The 16985-nt window shown below is 43.5% G+C and overlaps 1 protein-coding gene across 1 annotated transcript in view; it reads left to right on the top strand.

Moving 5' to 3' along the window:
- The window catches only part of sorl1 (sortilin-related receptor, L(DLR class) A repeats containing), a gene marked incomplete at its 5' end in the record, with an annotated part of 41087 nt that extends 30472 nt beyond the window's left edge, over positions 1-10615 (top strand). Inside the window, 15 exons of the mRNA XM_080855389.1 lie at positions 277-403; positions 704-873; positions 1081-1193; positions 1772-1876; positions 2334-2400; positions 2616-2698; positions 2823-2913; positions 3196-3380; positions 5472-5591; positions 5827-5991; positions 6294-6468; positions 6779-6885; positions 8701-8899; positions 9788-10000; positions 10518-10615. Of these exons, the coding sequence (XP_080711515.1) occupies positions 277-403; positions 704-873; positions 1081-1193; positions 1772-1876; positions 2334-2400; positions 2616-2698; positions 2823-2913; positions 3196-3380; positions 5472-5591; positions 5827-5991; positions 6294-6468; positions 6779-6885; positions 8701-8899; positions 9788-10000; positions 10518-10585 (1988 nt within the window). The 3' untranslated portion in view covers positions 10586-10615. The remainder of the gene's footprint in view (positions 1-276; positions 404-703; positions 874-1080; positions 1194-1771; positions 1877-2333; positions 2401-2615; positions 2699-2822; positions 2914-3195; positions 3381-5471; positions 5592-5826; positions 5992-6293; positions 6469-6778; positions 6886-8700; positions 8900-9787; positions 10001-10517) is intronic.
- Positions 10616-16985: the final 6370 nt, after the last annotated feature.

Raw genomic sequence — 16985 nt, forward strand, 5'->3', positions numbered from 1 at the left:
CCTACCACTACAATTATAGATCACACATTTCTTTGCCAAACTTCTGAAATCGCCAGAGGTTCAAATACTACATTTCCCCACTGTATATGTGTGCGTTTTTAACAGTACATTTTGAATTTACATGTAAGTTACCCTCTCATTTAAGCATTTAAGACGTGACCTGGTTTTTATAAAATGGCTGCCACGTATATGCTCACACCTTCTTTTTCTTTTTTTCTCTCCCTCTCCATTCATAATACCCCCCCACCCACTTTACCTCTCTTTCTCACCATGAAGCAGACTCCCTGGCCTATAAGGTCCAGAATCTGCAGTGGAGCCCTAATCTATCTGGTGCCATCACCCTCTCATGGTCTCGGCCCAAAAACATGCCCCTGGCCTCCTGCTACTTCCAGGTCTACTACAGGTAAGTCGCCAGTTCCCTCACAGAAGGAACACATTCCATTTCCACAGAAGCCTCCTGCTGTAGAACCTGTAGAGTTCTGTGGAGTGATTTTGGTGTTCCCTACCCTTGTCCTTTCAAAAGAATCAAAAATGAAGATGTAGAACAAGGCATTTCACTGTCATCTTCATCATTGAAATATAAAGCCCAGATGAGCACACACCATAGTATATAGAGGATTTTGATGTTGCCATAGTAATTAGAGTGCATTATGTATGTGAGTAAACAGACATAGTAAACTGAGTGAGTGGCTCCTGTGTGCAGGTTGGTCGGGGCTCAGCAGTGGAGCCTGATGGACACCCATAGCAGTAAGAGCATCTACACGCTCACCGTGCTGAAGCCAGACACCACCTACCAGGTGAAGGTGCAGACCCAGTGCCTCAGTAGGCAGCACAAGACCAATGAGCTCATCACCATACGCACACCAGAGGGCTGTAAGTGTGTCTATATGACCACACACACACACACACACACACACACACTGAGCCTCTCCTTTCACCTCATGATCTTACAAGGATTTTACATTACATAAAACAAATCTTTTAGCCTCTTTTCATCAAGTGTAACTGGGATGAAGTTGTCCACACACACACTAGGTTCATTGTGTTCACAATGCGTGATCTTCTGGGTTTGTGTTGCAGTTCCGGACCCTCCAGAGAACCTGCAGCTGGCTTGTAACAAGGGCGAGGACGGAAACGTGCGGGTGTCCTGGACGCCACCCGCAGAGTCCCATGGCCTCATCCGAGAGTACATTGTAAGTGATGGAGAGCTCTAGACTCTGAGGCTACCTGGGGCACTCAGGGAGCATAGTACATGGAAGGATGTGGAGGCCTTCATAATCTAATAAGCCCAATCAGCCACATTTTATTTGTCTGTATATAAATATTTGCAAATAAGATATACAAATGTGTATACAAGTATGTGTGTACATGTATAATGGGTGAATGTAGTTTTTTTACTGAATATGAATTAATCTGACTCTGGGTTAAGTTAAATTCTTTATTTGTCAGACACACACTATGAATAGTGAGCAGTAAAATTCAACCTCTGCATTTGATCTAACCTATACTGAGGAGCAGTGAGCGCACACACAGACACACACACACACACACACACACTAGGAACGGGAGCAGTGGGCAGCAGCAGTGCAGGGCTCGGGGAGCAGTTGGGGCTTAGGTGCTCAAGGGCACTTCAGCGGTAGATGTTGAGGGAACCTTGTATGTAAATTACATTGTTTAAAGACATCCGGTGTGTATGTATTAGTTTATAGTCAATGGGATCAGTGGCTACCAATGTGTATATCATTGTGTGCGTGTGCGTGTGTGTTTACAGGTTGAGTACAGCAAGAAGGGCAGTGCTGAGTGGTTTTCCCAGCGCAGCAATGGCAACAGCGCTGAGGTGAAGAGCCTGGAGCCTAGTGCCCTCTACAGGTTTAGGGTAGGTATTGCATCTTCCCCCCCCTCACCAGCCCAACCACAATCCTGCCATAGCGGCTACGCTCTTTGCTGTAATGGCAACGCTCCTACCATACAGCCCTTCACATACCCACTCATCTTTATAGCACTTCATGGCGTTCTGAGGCATACTTCTATAATACAGAAGTTCTCTACATAACACTCACTCATCATAACGCACTCACACAACCTGAAAATAGTTGAGAGAATTTCCCTCTGGGAAAATATATTTAAAGGACCAAATACCCACACATTTCGTGCATATTAGTAGAAGACCTTGGCTTGGTATGCTATAGCAGGACGAAGAAAGAGCCTTGTCTCTCTTTACAATGTCAGTCTGAGTAGGGAATGATTTGATCCATCTTCGGTAGCTGTGAATCCGGCGCCACCATTGTGATTGAATTGAATTGAATTGAACTGAATTGAATTTGCCTACACAGGCGGCAGCAGTGACTGGCAGGGGTGTTGGAAATTGGACTGCCCTAAAATCCATTGTCCCTCAGAAAGGTAAGGTGAACCTTATTTAAAAATGTTTTTTAATTTTGTATTCTTATTATAAAGTTTATCCTTTAACACGCTGTGCTTAATTCCCACCTACATTAATTGTCCCTTTCTGTGAGTTGAGGGATAGCCAGAGTTTTTTTTTTAAGGACCAGTGGATAGTTTTTCCTGTAGTTAATAACCCTCACAGTACTCATTCGTATTCTTCTCTTCTCCTACAGCTCTGCCGGCTCCTACTGTGGAACTTGGCACGGTCACAGAAAACACCCTGAGCCTGGCCTTCAACTACGAGGTGCAGTATGAGGTCAGTATGAGTGGATAGATATCCATTTTTTTTCTGGGTCTGTGTGTGTGGGTGTAAATGTTTTTCCATGAAATATCTGCGAAAAACTTGGTAACTGGGATATCTTTGGTCTGACTGTCCGTAGGTGAAGCAGTTCATAGTGGTGTTGTCCTGGGTGTTTGATGACCATGTGAAGGAAAGCAAAAACTATACAATCCATGGCAAGAGTCTGAAAGGTATTTTGCTGTCATGCTCATGAAAATGTCTCTTCCAAGCTTTGATCTAGGAATTGTAAAAGAATACATTTTTTATTATGTAATATATTCAGAAAGTACACAGTTCAGTTTAAATGGAGCTTGTTTTGTTATTATATGTAATACCTGAACATGTTTGATTTTTTGTTTTGTTTGTGTGTGTGTCTGTCTGTGTGTGTGTGGTGTGTGCGTGTGTGCGCGTGCGTGTGTGCGCGCGTGTGTGTGTGTGCGTGTGTGTGTGTGTGCGTGCCTGTGTGTGTGTAGCGTCGAACCTGACTGCCGGTACGGTGTATGAGGTGGTGGTGTGGGCCCACACCCGTGATGGAGACAGCCCCATCGCTCTATTCCGCCAGCAGACGGCCGGCGCCCAGCCGTACGCCCCACTCCTCAAGGCCCGCGCGCTCAACCAGAGTGCAGTGGACTGCAGCTGGAACTCCTCCCCTGGAATGGTAAGGCTGGGCAGGGCTCAGGGGCAGGGGGTTCCAACCAGGGGTCCATCTATCCCAATGGAATTCATTTTAATTGGTAGAGATTGATTTTAAATCACAGAAAAATAATCTGAAGCAGACAGGTCTAGCGAAAGACTGGCAGCGTGTATTGATATCTATATCTGTGCAGTCTGTGTACGATGTTTTTGTTCTAAGAGCTCTGTGTGCTGCATTTGTGTAATGGGAGGTTCCTGAGTATGGGCTGAAGCTATGGTACATCATGTGGCATGGTTTCATGTCACAAATAAACCCACTGTAGTTTTACTGTAATTAACCTGTTCCTTGATAACGTTTGAGAAACAATATGTCTCATGGAACGGACATTATGTGGAATGGCTGTGGTGGAGTGTGGAATGGGCCTTTGTGAAACATACAACATATAGAGACCATATAGTGCCCTCCACAATTATTGGCACCCTCAGTGAATACGGGCAAAACAGGCTATGAAAAAATGTGTCTTTGCTGTTTATCCTGTTGGTCTTACACTCAAAATATTCTCAAAATTCTTACCTTTTCATTGAAGTAAAATTATGGAAAAAATGTACTTTTTTTGACATTAAATAAAATATTTTTCTCCAAAACATGGGTGCCACAATTATTGGCACCCCTAGAAAATCTTATAATTAAAATCTTACTGAAATATATTACCAGTCATGTTTTACATTTTTAAGTTCACCTGTTTGATTAGGAACTCTAAAGTGGTCAACCATGACTTCCTGTCTCTCTCTGGTATAAATATGAGGTGACACAGACAAACCTTAGTCATTAATCAAGATGGGAAAGACAAAGAACACAGTGTTGAGGTGCAACAAATAGTTGTTGAGCTGCAGAAATCCGGTAAAGGATATAAGAAAATATCTAAACAGTTGGAAATACTCATATCCACAATCAGGGCAATAGTTAAGAAGTTCAGAGTGACAGGAGATGTAAGGAATCAGCCTGTAAATTGACCCGACGCATCATGAGGAGGATGGTTTGACTGGCAAAATAATCTCCAAGGATCACAGCTGGAGAATTGCAGACAGTTTGCCAAATGTAAGTCAGACTTTCAATGGACCGAGTTATTTGGTCAGATGTGACCAAAATAAAGCTTTTTGGCAACAAACCTCAAAGGTGGGTTTGGCGTAAACAGAAAGATAGCGGTACAGAAAAGCACCTCATACCCAATGTGAAGTATGGTGGCGGATCTTTGATGTTGTCCAGGGCCTTTGGAACAAAACCAGCCACACATCTTGTAAGGATACATGTTATCACGGACTTCATCAAATACCAGCTGATATTAAATGAAAACCTCTAGGAAGCTTCAAATGGGCCGTGGTTGGACCTTCCAGCAGGACAATGATCCGAAGCACACCTCAAAATCAACACAAAAATTGTTCACCGACCGCAGAATAAAGGTTTTGCCATGGCCATCACAGTCCCCCGACCTCCACCCCATAGAAAATCTGTGGAAAGAGCTGAAGCCGAGTCGAGTAAAATGGTCTCAGATCCAGTGCCATGAGTTCACCAACCTCATCACGCATTACAGGAGAAGACTCAGAGTTGTTATCTTGGCAAAGGGAGGCTGTTCAAAACATTTAATTAAGGGGTGCCAATAATTGTGGCACACCTGTTTTGGAGAATAATATTTATTTAATGTCAACATTTTCTTTTTCTTTCAATAATTTTACTTCAATGAAAAGGTAAGATTTTTGTGAATATTTTTAGTGAAAGACCAAGAGGATAAACAGCAAAGACATATTTTTTTATAGCCTGTTTTGGTCACATTCACTGAGGGTGCCAATAATTGTGGAGGGCACTGTAAATGTTTTTCCTATCCATTTTTCTTTGTTAACAGAGATTTGTCCATGTGTTTTCGTGTATTTTTGTGTGTGTTTATATATTTCTGTACTGTGTGTGTGTGTGTGTGTGTGTGTGTGTGTGTGTGTGTGTGTGTGTGTGTGTGTGTGTGTGTGTGTGTGTGTGTGTGTGTGTGTGTGTGTGTGTGTGTGTGTGTGTGTGTGTGTGTGTGTGTGTGTGTGTGTGTGTGTGTGTGTGTGCGCCCTTGCACAGACGTATGGTGTCTTTTTTGCCACGTCCTTCCTGGATATGTACCACGGCCCTCACAGTGAGACCAGCAACAGCAGCAATGTGACGGTCACTGTTGACGCCGATGAGCAGTACCTATTCCTGGTGAGCCTTGTGAAGTTACGAGCTATAGAGCTATATAGATTCCTTCTTCTAGTTGCTGAGGTAAACATTGGGTTGTATCTGCTCCTTTCTAAGTAGATCATTTGTTCACTGTTTAATTCCAGTGCTTGCTGATGATAAAGATAAAACTTCAGAGCAGTCTTGAGTTTCCAGTGTGTGTTGACTTTACATACTTCATGAACAGTGTGTGTGTGTGCGTTCGTGTGTTTGTTCGTAGGTGCGGGTGATCTCTCCCTACCTGGGACCCCCCTCAGACTATGCCGTGGTGAAGATGATCCCGAGTGAGAGGCTTCCACCCCGCAACCTGCACAAGGTGCGCGTGGACCAGACCCAGGCGACGCTCAAGTGGCAGCCCCCCTACGACTCCCCCGGCTCCCCTCTGGTATGGCCATACGCACGCTAGATGTACACGCAGGAGTACAGTCAGTGTATGATATGTAAAATGTGCATTTCATTTCAAATTTGATTTAAGGAAAAACAAACAGCCAAAAACTCATTTTCTGCAACAGAGCAGGCGTGGTGCGTTCAAAAAACCACCTGTGATTGTTTTGCCATCAGTATCTTTTAAGATTAGTTATCAGTCTTCACTGATGACTAATAACGGTTTCACATTAGTTATTTATGTGGATTTATTGATTATTTATGAGATTTACTAATGCGATTTGAATGTGTCCGTCTGTAAAGACCTATGCAGTGCACCTGCGGGACACGCTGCGCAAGACGGAGCGCAGCTACAAGCTGACCACCCTGAACAACACGGTGGAGTACAGCCTGAAGGACCTGGAGCCCGGCGGCCACTACGTCATCACCGTGAGGCTTCGCAACATGAGCAAGGAGGCCAGCTACACCCTCAACACAGGTACAGGAGACCCACTCGTAGAGGTCACATGCCAACACCCAGGGTTACCTTAAACACAGGCACTGGGCACCAGACTAGACCATCCATTTTGGAACAACAGCTATGTATTGTGGACAGGCATGACCTCAAATTGTCTGGCAAATGAGTACTACTCGGTCCCAGTGTACAGATGGTTTTGCAGGTATCTGCAGATGTAGGCAACACAACCAAACACAAAACAGGCACTTTAAAACATTCTCAGCAAGTTCCTGTGTCATTTCTCGGTCCTCAGTCTCCAATCGCTGAGCTGTTGTCTTTTTGTCCCTGTCAGTCCCCTTGGCCGCTCCCGAAGCCCTGAAGATCCTGAATGAGCCCGACCACATCATCCTCCTCTGGAAGAGCCTGGCTGTGAAGGAGAAGACTTTTAATGAGAGTCGGGTGAGTGGCCCAGTGGCTCCAGTGCATACTTGCATACCTCATTTAAAATTTGGTTTGATTATATTTTGACCACAAGATACAGTCCCGCTCAGCAGTATTGGCACCCCTAGTGAATATGAGCAAACAGTCTATGAAAAAATATGTCTTTGCTGTTTATCCTCTTGGTCACCCACTCAAAATATTCATAAAAATCTTTCCTTTTCATTGAGGTAAAATAATTGAGAGAAAAAGGTTTTTTTTATACATTAAATAAATATTATTCTTCAAAACATGTGTGCACAGGTATTGGCACCCCTTAATTAAATGTTTTGTGCAGCCTCCCTTTGCCAAGATAACAGCTCTGAGTCTTCTCCTATAATGCCTGATAAGGTTGGCGAACACATGGCACAGGATCTGACACCATTCTTACATACAGTATCTCTCCAGATCCTTCAGATTCTGAGGTCAACGCTTGTAGACTCGGCTTCAGCTCATCCCACAGATTTTCTTTGGGGTTTAGGTCGGGGGACTGTGATGGCCATGGCAAAACCTTTATTCTGCGGCCAGTGAACCATTTTTGTGTTGATTTTGAGGTATGCTTCTGATCATTGTCCTGCTGGAAGGTCCAACCATGGCCCATTTTAAGCTTACTAGAGGGGGCTGTTAGGTTTTCATTTAATATCTGCTGGTATTTGATCGAGTCCATGATACCATGTATCTTAACAAGATGTCCAGGGCCTTTGGAAGAAAAACAGCCCCACAACATCAAAGATCGGCCACCATACTTCACAGTAGGTATGGGGTGCTTTTCTGTATGGCTATCTTTCTGTCTACGCCAAACCCACCTTTGTTGTTTTTGCCAAAAAGCTTTATTTTGGTCTCATCTGACCATTTAACTCAGTCCCATTGAAAGTCTGACTTCCATTTGGCAAACTGTAGGCACTCTAGTTTGTTGTTGATGGGCAGCAGAGGCTTTTTTCTGGCAACCCTTCAAAACAACCTGTGGTGATGTAGGTGGCGTCTGATGGTAGTTTTGGAGACTTTCTAACCCCAAGACTCAACTAAAGACTGCAATTCTCCAGCTGTGATCCTTGGAGATTATTTTGCCAGTTGAACCATCCTCCTCACGGTGCGTGGGGTCAATGTACACACACGTTGTCTTTTAGGCTGATTCTTAACATCACCTGACGCTTTAAACTTCTTTATTATTTCCATGATAGTGGAAATGGGTATTTTCAACTGGTACGAGATTTTCTTGTGTCGATTTCTTGATTTGTGCAGCTCAACAACTTTTTATTGCACATCGTCACTGTGTTCTTGGGTCTTTTCCATTGTGATGAATGACTAATGGAATTTGGCCTGTGTCATCTCATATTTGTACATCAGTGGAACAGGAAGTCATGGTTAACCTCTTAAGAGTTCATAATTAAACAGGTGAACTTAAAAATGTAAAACATGACTGGAAATATACTTAGACTTACAGTTAGATTTCAATTATAAGATTTTTCTAGGGGTGCCAATAATAGTGGTACACATGTTTTTGTAAAAAATATTTATTTAATCTCAACCGTTGTTTTCTCTTACAATAATTTAACTTCAATGTAAAGGTAGGATTTTTGTGAATATTTTGAGTGAAACACCAAGAGGATAAACAGTACAGACATATTTTTTCATACCCTGTTTGCTCATATTCACTAGGGGTGCCAATACTGCTGAGCGGGACTGTATGTCCGATGATTTGTGGCCTGTTACCCTTCAGTCTCAATCAAGTGTGTCGTCTTTTTGTCTTCTCTCAGTTTTCTAATCCCTCATTGAAATGTGTCCCTCCACCCGTAGGGCTACGAGGTGCATGTGTACGACAGCGTCACCAACGCCACCACCTGCCTGGGCAACACAACGGAGACCTTCCTGCGGATCAACAACCTGCTGGCCCAGCACAACTACACCTTCTCTGTGCGCGCCCGCTGCCTTCTTAACGGGCAGCTCTGCGGGGAGCCTGCCCTGCTGCTCTACAACGACCCGGGAAATGACGAAGGTACCACACCACACCGCACCGTACCGTAGCGCACCGTACCATACCGTACCACCAGCTTAATCTGGAGCTGTGATATACACACACGTGTCTCTATACAGCGCTAATAAAGCATCTGGTCAACTGGGATATCAGCCGTCAATTTTTTTTTTCCCTCACCAATAGTCTCTTGATAGTGTAAAGGTTCAAAGTAGATGGCGGTCCCGTAGTCTTTTATTCCTTTTTGTTGTGAGAAAACAAAAAGGCATTGAGGGCATCCTTAAAAATGTATTGGTTTGCTGAAATTTCTAACTTTCAAAACAAAAAATGGGTAGTTGGGCCACCCAAAAAGACGTAAGTTTTAGTCTTAAAGTCTTCTAATAGGTCATCTTTGCTAGTTTAGACATCGTGCTGTCTGTGAAATTCCTGCCCTACTCGGTCTCAACAGAAAGTTATAGTCCGGCAAGTCAGCAGTTCGAACAACAATTTAAAAAAATATGTTTAGGCCCAATTTGAAGGATGGCCTGACTAGCTCCACAAATACACCGGCTTCATTCTGACCAGTCAGACTCATCTCACAGAAAGCTGTGTTGGAAAGTGTTAAGGTCCATTTTGTAATCTTGGCTTTTTTATAAAACAAAACTTGTAAAAACTGTATTTTTTCTTCTTCTTCAGATGGTAAATTGCATCCTTCTGTGTTGTAAAACAGTTTCAATCAAAAGTGAAATTGAAGCTGCAAGGCTTTGTGAATCTAAAACCTTCCACAAAAGGAATCTGTGCAGTATGACAAAAGGCCCCTTGTACTGCAACAAAGGCTGCTAGACTCTCTCTTTATATTAAGGGCGTGAAGTAACCTTCCCCAGTCTTTTAGAAATGAGATAACTACAGCACCATTTTTGATTTTCCTGTCAGGTCCTACCGATAAAGGCGCTCAGTCTGGCCGCTCTGGAGACATGGCGGCGGTGGTGGTGCCCGTGCTGTTCCTGCTGCTGCTGGGGCTGTGTGGCGGCCTGCTGGTCCTCTACCTGCGACACCGCCGCCTCCAGCACAACTTCACCACCTTCGCCAACAGCCACTACAACTCCCGCCTAGGCTCGGCCATTTTCTCGTCAGGGGATGAACTGGGTAAGTCGGCAGAGGAGTGCTTTCTTTCTCTCTCTCTCTCTCTCTCTCTCTCTCTCTCTCTCTCTCTCTCTCTCTCTGTCTCTCTCTGTTTGTCTGTCTGTCTGTCTCTCTCTGTGTGCGTGCGTGCGTGCGTGCGTGCGTGTGTGTGGTGTGCATGCCATGCAGGGCATGAGGAGTAGTGTTATTCCAGGATAAGGTAATACCTTAACTAGGTTCTGTGTCTGTGTTTGTGAGGGCACATGCTTTCTTGCTGTGCTGGGTGAATTGAGGTCCATTGCTGTTTTGTTTTGTTTTGCATAAAATGACCTTTAGCAGACTGCTAGTGTTTGCTGATACAATGAAATGGAGTTTAGAAGTTGCTTTACAAAAAATCTCTCTGTGGTTCATTCAAAACAGCAGGATATCATTTATAAACATACATTTTTTAGTATGCAGAAATTTTTTTTTTTAGTATGAAAGAAATACAAGTAGCATTATTCTTTGCGGGTGACTGACACCACTTCTCTTCATCCCTCAGGTGATGATGATGAAGATGCACCCATGATCAGTGGCTTCTCAGATGATGTTCCCATGGTGATAGCGTAGCAGGGTCCTCTTCCTCCTCCTCCTCCTCCATCTCAAAATCAACATCATCATTCTCGCTCCTCACTTCACCTCCTCCTTCTCTCCCCCCCCATGACACACACACACACACACACACACACACACACACACACACACACACACACACACACACAAACACAGAGTCTGACACACACACATACACACATCCTGCACCTCCAGACACTGGGTGCATGTGCCAAGTGTACAGAGTGGAGCTGCAAAACACACACCTCAATCACCCAACCAAACACCTGATGGAAGCCGTTTCCAGTTTCAGGAGTAAAGGGAGAAAGAGCGAAAGAAAGATATTTTTAAAGAAAATATGTAAGATGCACTTTTTTTGGATGCGCAATAAATTATTTTTTTATATGGGTAATGGACTTTCTGGGGGTTAAAAAAAGCAAACTGTGAAGGAAATTTGAGTTAGTCAGGGATGGGAAAAGTTACCCCTGTTGTACTATAAAGTGATTCTGTCTCACGAACCGTGCATTGGCCTAAAGCCAAACTTAGTAAATAGCTAAAGGAAGAACTAACTCCTCATGAGAAGTAGAGTAGTGAGCAAAACAACAAACCCAAAAAATTCATTTATGAATGTACAGCTGAAAAAAAAACAGACATGAATACTTTGTGAAAGGGAAATGGGTACGTCTCGTTGGCACTCAGTACTTGCACAGATTTAATTGTTTTATAAGTTCTTAATTTGTATCACTGTGTGTCCGTAATGTAGAGATAACATTTACCTACGGTACCTTGTAAGAATTTGTGTTTTTAAGATGTGTTTGTCTCCAATATGACATGACTTACATAATGCAGGTGTGTTTAACTGTTACTTTTTTGTTTGTTTGTTTGTTTGTTTTGTTGTGTGTGAGAGAGAGGGGTGAGCCAGTGACTTAATCTCCAGTGTCATGCAGACTCTCATGTCTGGTCGATTTATTGATGACTGGCCAGGGAAGGAGAGATATCAGATTGGTATATGATCATTTTGGTATGTCAGACGATTCCCAATGCTTCCGAAAACAGTTGACAGGAACCTTAAGGTACTTAACAGAAAGAAACTTAGACTCTGCTGGCTTCGAAGAAATATTTGTTTACTTATCAAATGCTGTGCGTATCTTAAGCTCTTTGCTTGGAATGGCTTGCTTAGGTTTGCATTTAGGGGATCATTCCATGGTACCATGCAAGTTCCCTCAAGTTTAGAGAAAACAAAATGTATTTATTTTTGTGGGGCATAGGCCTAGCTGGTACTACCCAGTACTGATGTGATGTGTGCAGTCCAGTGGTTTTAGGATTTGCCATAGTGATGTTCTCAGGGCACCAGTGATCAGGATCAGTGAGTCTAAGGCAAATCAGAGGCTGAAATCAGAGCTCTGCCTCAGCAGCTAAACAGCTAAAACAGCTTACATCTACAAAATGGCAGTAAAACAAATGCATTGAGATTTGACAACATCAACACAGAAAGATGCAATGCAGTAAAAAAAACAAACTCAAGGCTTCTGGTAGTATATGGCGACTGAATAGAAAGATACTTAGAGTTGCTGGAAGGATCTGCACACCTAGTCTGTACTCCCCTCTCTCCCTATGGAGCACACATCCCATGCACATGTCCTCACAATAGAACCCACTTCCACCACCACCACTTCCAGAACCCTCTGTGCCCGATCAACTGGATGTGTCTGTTACGTCTTCCTTTGTTATGTATTCAAACAGTGATGTTTTTCCCCTGTTTGGGGTGAAGGATATGTTGGTTATTATTTCTGAGCTGTTCATCAGGAACTTGTTTTACCAGCTAAATGCCCAGTAGTGTTGTAGTCAGATTGGCCCGTCCCTGTCCCTGTCTCATATGTCTCCATGCAGACAGTGCATTTGTGCATCACCTCTGTCAGCGGCCGTGTCCAGTCAGCAGTTCATCCAGCGGTTGCCCTGGGCCAGACTATGGCCAGATGTGTTGCAGTGTCAGTTGCCGTTTGAGGCTGGGGTTGTAGTTTTTGTTTTTATAATCAGTTGGTTGTGGCCTTAAAACAGCAGAATTGAGAACATGGGTGATAGATTCTTGGTGGACATTTTTGTTTCTGTTTGGATTTTTGTTTTGTTTTCGTCTTTGATTTGCCACTTATGCCTTACAAAAACATATTAAGCAAGAGGTATGTATGTATGTATGTACGTAAGTATGTATCTTTTTTTCAGATATAAATGTCAACACATGCACGCACATACACATACACATATACACTGAACTCGTAAAACTGGAAGCTCTGAGAAAAGAAAATGGAATCAGTGAAATTATCGAACAGAAGAGTTCTCTGGGTTCGCTGTGACACCTGTCTACTATCTGAGCCATCATGACTGTTTGTTTTTCCCCCCTCCTCTTGTCTTTTTTTGTCTGTTTAAAGCCTATCCAGTCATTTACTTATATATGTATATGTTGCTTCACGAGTCACATATTTTAATCTGTCAAATAGAATGCGTATACTTCTTTGCACAGTAATGGCACGAGGACTTCACCGTGTTCTCCTTTGGCTTTTTCAAAAAGGAGAGATGCATCAGAAGAGAGACGTGTGAGAAATGTTTTTGAACCACTTAAGCTGAAATAAACATATTGAAAACGGTTGCTGTATGTGTTGATTTAAAAAAAAAAAAAAAAAACTTTTCTTTTCAGAACCATTTATCTGTGTGTCCCACTTCTGTCTTTTAGAAAAAGAAAAAAAACACCTGACGTGCAGTCGCTGCAGCAAGAGCGATCTTTAGTATATCCAGCAGTTATTGAGGGCATTATTGCCTTAAAGATGGTGAACTTAATCTGGCAGAGAAGCCTGCTTCTATAAAACAGTAGCCTACAATGTGAGACAATGTGAGTTACATGGAAGCAGGTTACACTGCTTTAGATGACGACACCTTTCAGAGCATTATTGAACAAGCTGATTATTAGATATTGGGTATGTCCTTTTTTGGTGCCAAGTAAAGCAGCAGCATATGTAACCAGCTTTTCCCCCTCCCAGTTTTGTGTGTGCGCTTATGTGTGAGAGTATATGTAAGAAATCACATGACACCAGCCCTTTTGTAGGTCAGTGTATAGCCGTGTTTTTGTGCTGCATTCTGATGCTGGAAATGATCTTTTAATATGACACTTCACCATTCTCCTTATGTTGCACACCTGCCTTGCTCTGTACGAGGAAAAGGACAAAGTAAGAAAAGACGAACAGCTTGTGTGCCGACAGGAAATTTCCAGGGAAATAGACAAAGGAAAACATATGCTCCTTGTTACCCCCTAGTGGCAGCCTGTGGGACATCAGATGCGGTTTGAAATATTTTTTCAACGGTCGAGCCATTGTTATCCTGTCCTCCCACCCACCAGTGGTCTCATACCTGCCCTACATTCAGTCACAAATTCTCCAGGTGAATAAAAGGCTTGTTGTCTCTGATCAGTGGGATGTGTTGCGTTGAAATCCCCTTTCCATATCTATGAATGTGAGGCGTTGCTGGTGGGACTGTGACTGAAGAGTTTGAACATTGTCTGCATCACAGCCTGGTACTGACCTTTACAATCCTTTAGCATCCCAGGTGTCCCTTTAAAAAATAAATAACTTTTTTCTTAAAACTAGTAAAATAGAAGTGAAATGAAATGAATCGGGATGTTCTTCATGTATATGTTAGAAATGAATGCCAATCCCCCAGAATGGGATACGTTTTTGATAACTGACTTTTGAGGTGCAAATATGTATTGACTGAGTCATACAAATCACAGAAGCATGTCATGAAGATTTTATTAGGATCATGTTCTAAATCAAGCGCCACATTTTGTCCTCATGGAAACCTCATGCTAATCCTGCCAAGTTTAGCTGAGCTCTGTGGACTGTTAGTACAACATGGGTATCAACATTCAGGGTGGGAGCAGAAACAAGCAAAGCAGGAAACACAATGACCACTAGAGTGCTGAAAGGATTTTCAACAATCACCACCCTTGTCAAAGATGCTACACAGCTTTAACTGTTTTTCAAGCCTTTGTGTCACACATGGGGAAGATCACCTCGAAAGCCTACCTGTTCTTGTGAAAGCCTTTTCAGGCACCTTTATCTCCATCGTGGATGCAAGCTAAACTGTAACCTGTGCCAAACACACACTCACACACAAAAGGATGGCGGGTACGTGAGGACAAACCGGGGAGTGGTGATTGGCACACACACTGTAAAGTTATCCCTCTGCTCCAGGGCCTCCAGGGTCTCTCAATGCTGCCTTTGTCTTTTATTCGAAGGCCAAGCCTTTGCGACGGCTGCAACCGCTCTTTGCAGTCTTTTGAGTGGCTCTTAGGAAGCAGCGCAGGGTCGACACCAGCAGTCGAGATCATGCTGTAGGTGGCTACAAAAAAAGACCTCTCTCCTCTTCCACTTGAGTGGTCACATTTTTCTGATCCCCTGTGAGTGTTTTGATTTTTGGGCCATTCATCAAACCTTGTCCACACACACACACACACACACACACACACACACACACCGGATACTGGATCCTTTCTGCTGAAGCAGTCAGCTGTACACAGAGATGGCCATCTTGAGTCTGGCTCAGGAACTAGAGACTTAGCTTGATCATGTTTTCTCAGGGGTTAGAGCGACCAGGGGATTTACACACTCTGGGAATGGAAAGAGAATGAAGCAAGCAGAGAAAGAATAGATAAAGATCAGTAAGAACAGACGAAGATAAAACACACTTTATTTTCTCCATTAATCAACTTTTTGTGAACTTGGTGCACCTGCTAAAAACCACAGCACTCACGACATACAAACATGCGCAAATCTAATCAGTTACTCTCCAAATAAATTCATATCCCTTCACCAATATAAACAATATATATCACATATTTAATAATAATAATTTAATGGTAATTTTACTGACTGAGCTGAATCATTTTACAAACTATTTTGGATTATTTTCACTGGATTTAAAATGTGTGGACCACAGTTCATGAACCTGTAGTCTTTTTTTAAATTCATTATTTGGACGGAGCGCCAGTAACCTTTCTGAAGCCGAGAAAGAATTTCCACGTAACTGATGAGACATTGATCATCCTGTGCACCTGCACAGTGTGAGAAACTTAAATTGTGTGACATTTTGAAGTGATTTGGGATAGGGCTTTAGTTATAAAGGCCATCCTGCATCTCAAGCAAAAGGGTTAAAGCTTCCTTGTCACTGCTGCAAATAGAAAGCCATGACATTGCTTTGTCAGTGGGGATCCAGACTAGTGACACAGACAAATAGCTTGCAGCTCGGAAACTGACAAGTCATTAAAAACCGAGGCTTGGACAAGGGGTCTTCTCTAAGCAGTGTCATGCCTTGTGCCAAGCCAGATTCATTTTTTGGCCTTGCCTTCTGTTCCCCTCTCATTATAATTGTGTGAGCTCAGACTTCTCCCCTGTTGTTGATGATGATGTGTGCTGTTTCACCGTTATGAAAGCAAAACCGACAGGACAACAACAGGAACCAGGTGGACAAGTGGGCCATGAAACAACCTTTCAGAGGCAATACTGTTCACATGGGCCATATCACAACCTTTCCAGGCCTGGTTGTCTTCCCCCAATGCTCCAAGGGAATTGAAAAACAGACAGAAATGCAAGATTGCTGTCTCTGCTTTTGTTTGTGTGTGTGTGTGATTGTGTGTGTGTTTGTGTGTGTGTGTGTGTGTGTGTGTGTTTGTGTCTTTGTGGGGTCTTTGTGGTGCCATTCATCGATCCTCCACCCACTCCCAACCTGCCAACCCCCCCCCCCCCCCAGCTCCGTGGAAACCTCCTTGGCAACCCCGCATCTCATCCCTGATAACTCATTCAAGCCCAACGGGCCTGATCCCTTAGCGATAGCATCCGTTCACCAGTCGACTCGGGGCTAGCGCCACCAGCAGACCAGCGGCGGCCCTTTTCCAGAGGAATTCTAACGATGGTTTTTTAATATTCCACGCTGCTCTGCGCCCTCAGATTTCACGCTGCAACATTAACACGAGCTGACACCGGGGGATTAAACACAGACAGCTGGAATGCCCGGCTCCTTTTGTGCAGCGTGGACCTCGGCCAAAAGCCTTCGGTTGAAGGCCAAGAGAAACCTGGGAAAAAGACTGCTCCTTGGAAATGAAATGGGAGCCAAGCCAAGAGGAAGAAATGTGCCACCGGTGGGCAAACAGGGCCGGCCTGGGACGGTGTAGTGGCCACAGAGGGCCAATGGTTGTGGGCGGCTATAGACCCAGTGTTGGAAAACTGTAAGCCGTGGACCATGGCGACAGACCTGTTGCGCTCGTTAGCCTAATACTCTTTGACTAGTCAATTTGGCCCTGAATGAAGAAGTGAGGATCATATTCTTACATTTATCTACCTGGACATGATGTGAATACAAACAGAAACTGACT

The sequence above is a fragment of the Sprattus sprattus genome, assembly GCF_963457725.1.
Source record: "Sprattus sprattus genome assembly, chromosome: 17".
In the NCBI taxonomy this organism is placed as follows: Eukaryota; Metazoa; Chordata; class Actinopteri; order Clupeiformes; family Clupeidae; genus Sprattus; species Sprattus sprattus.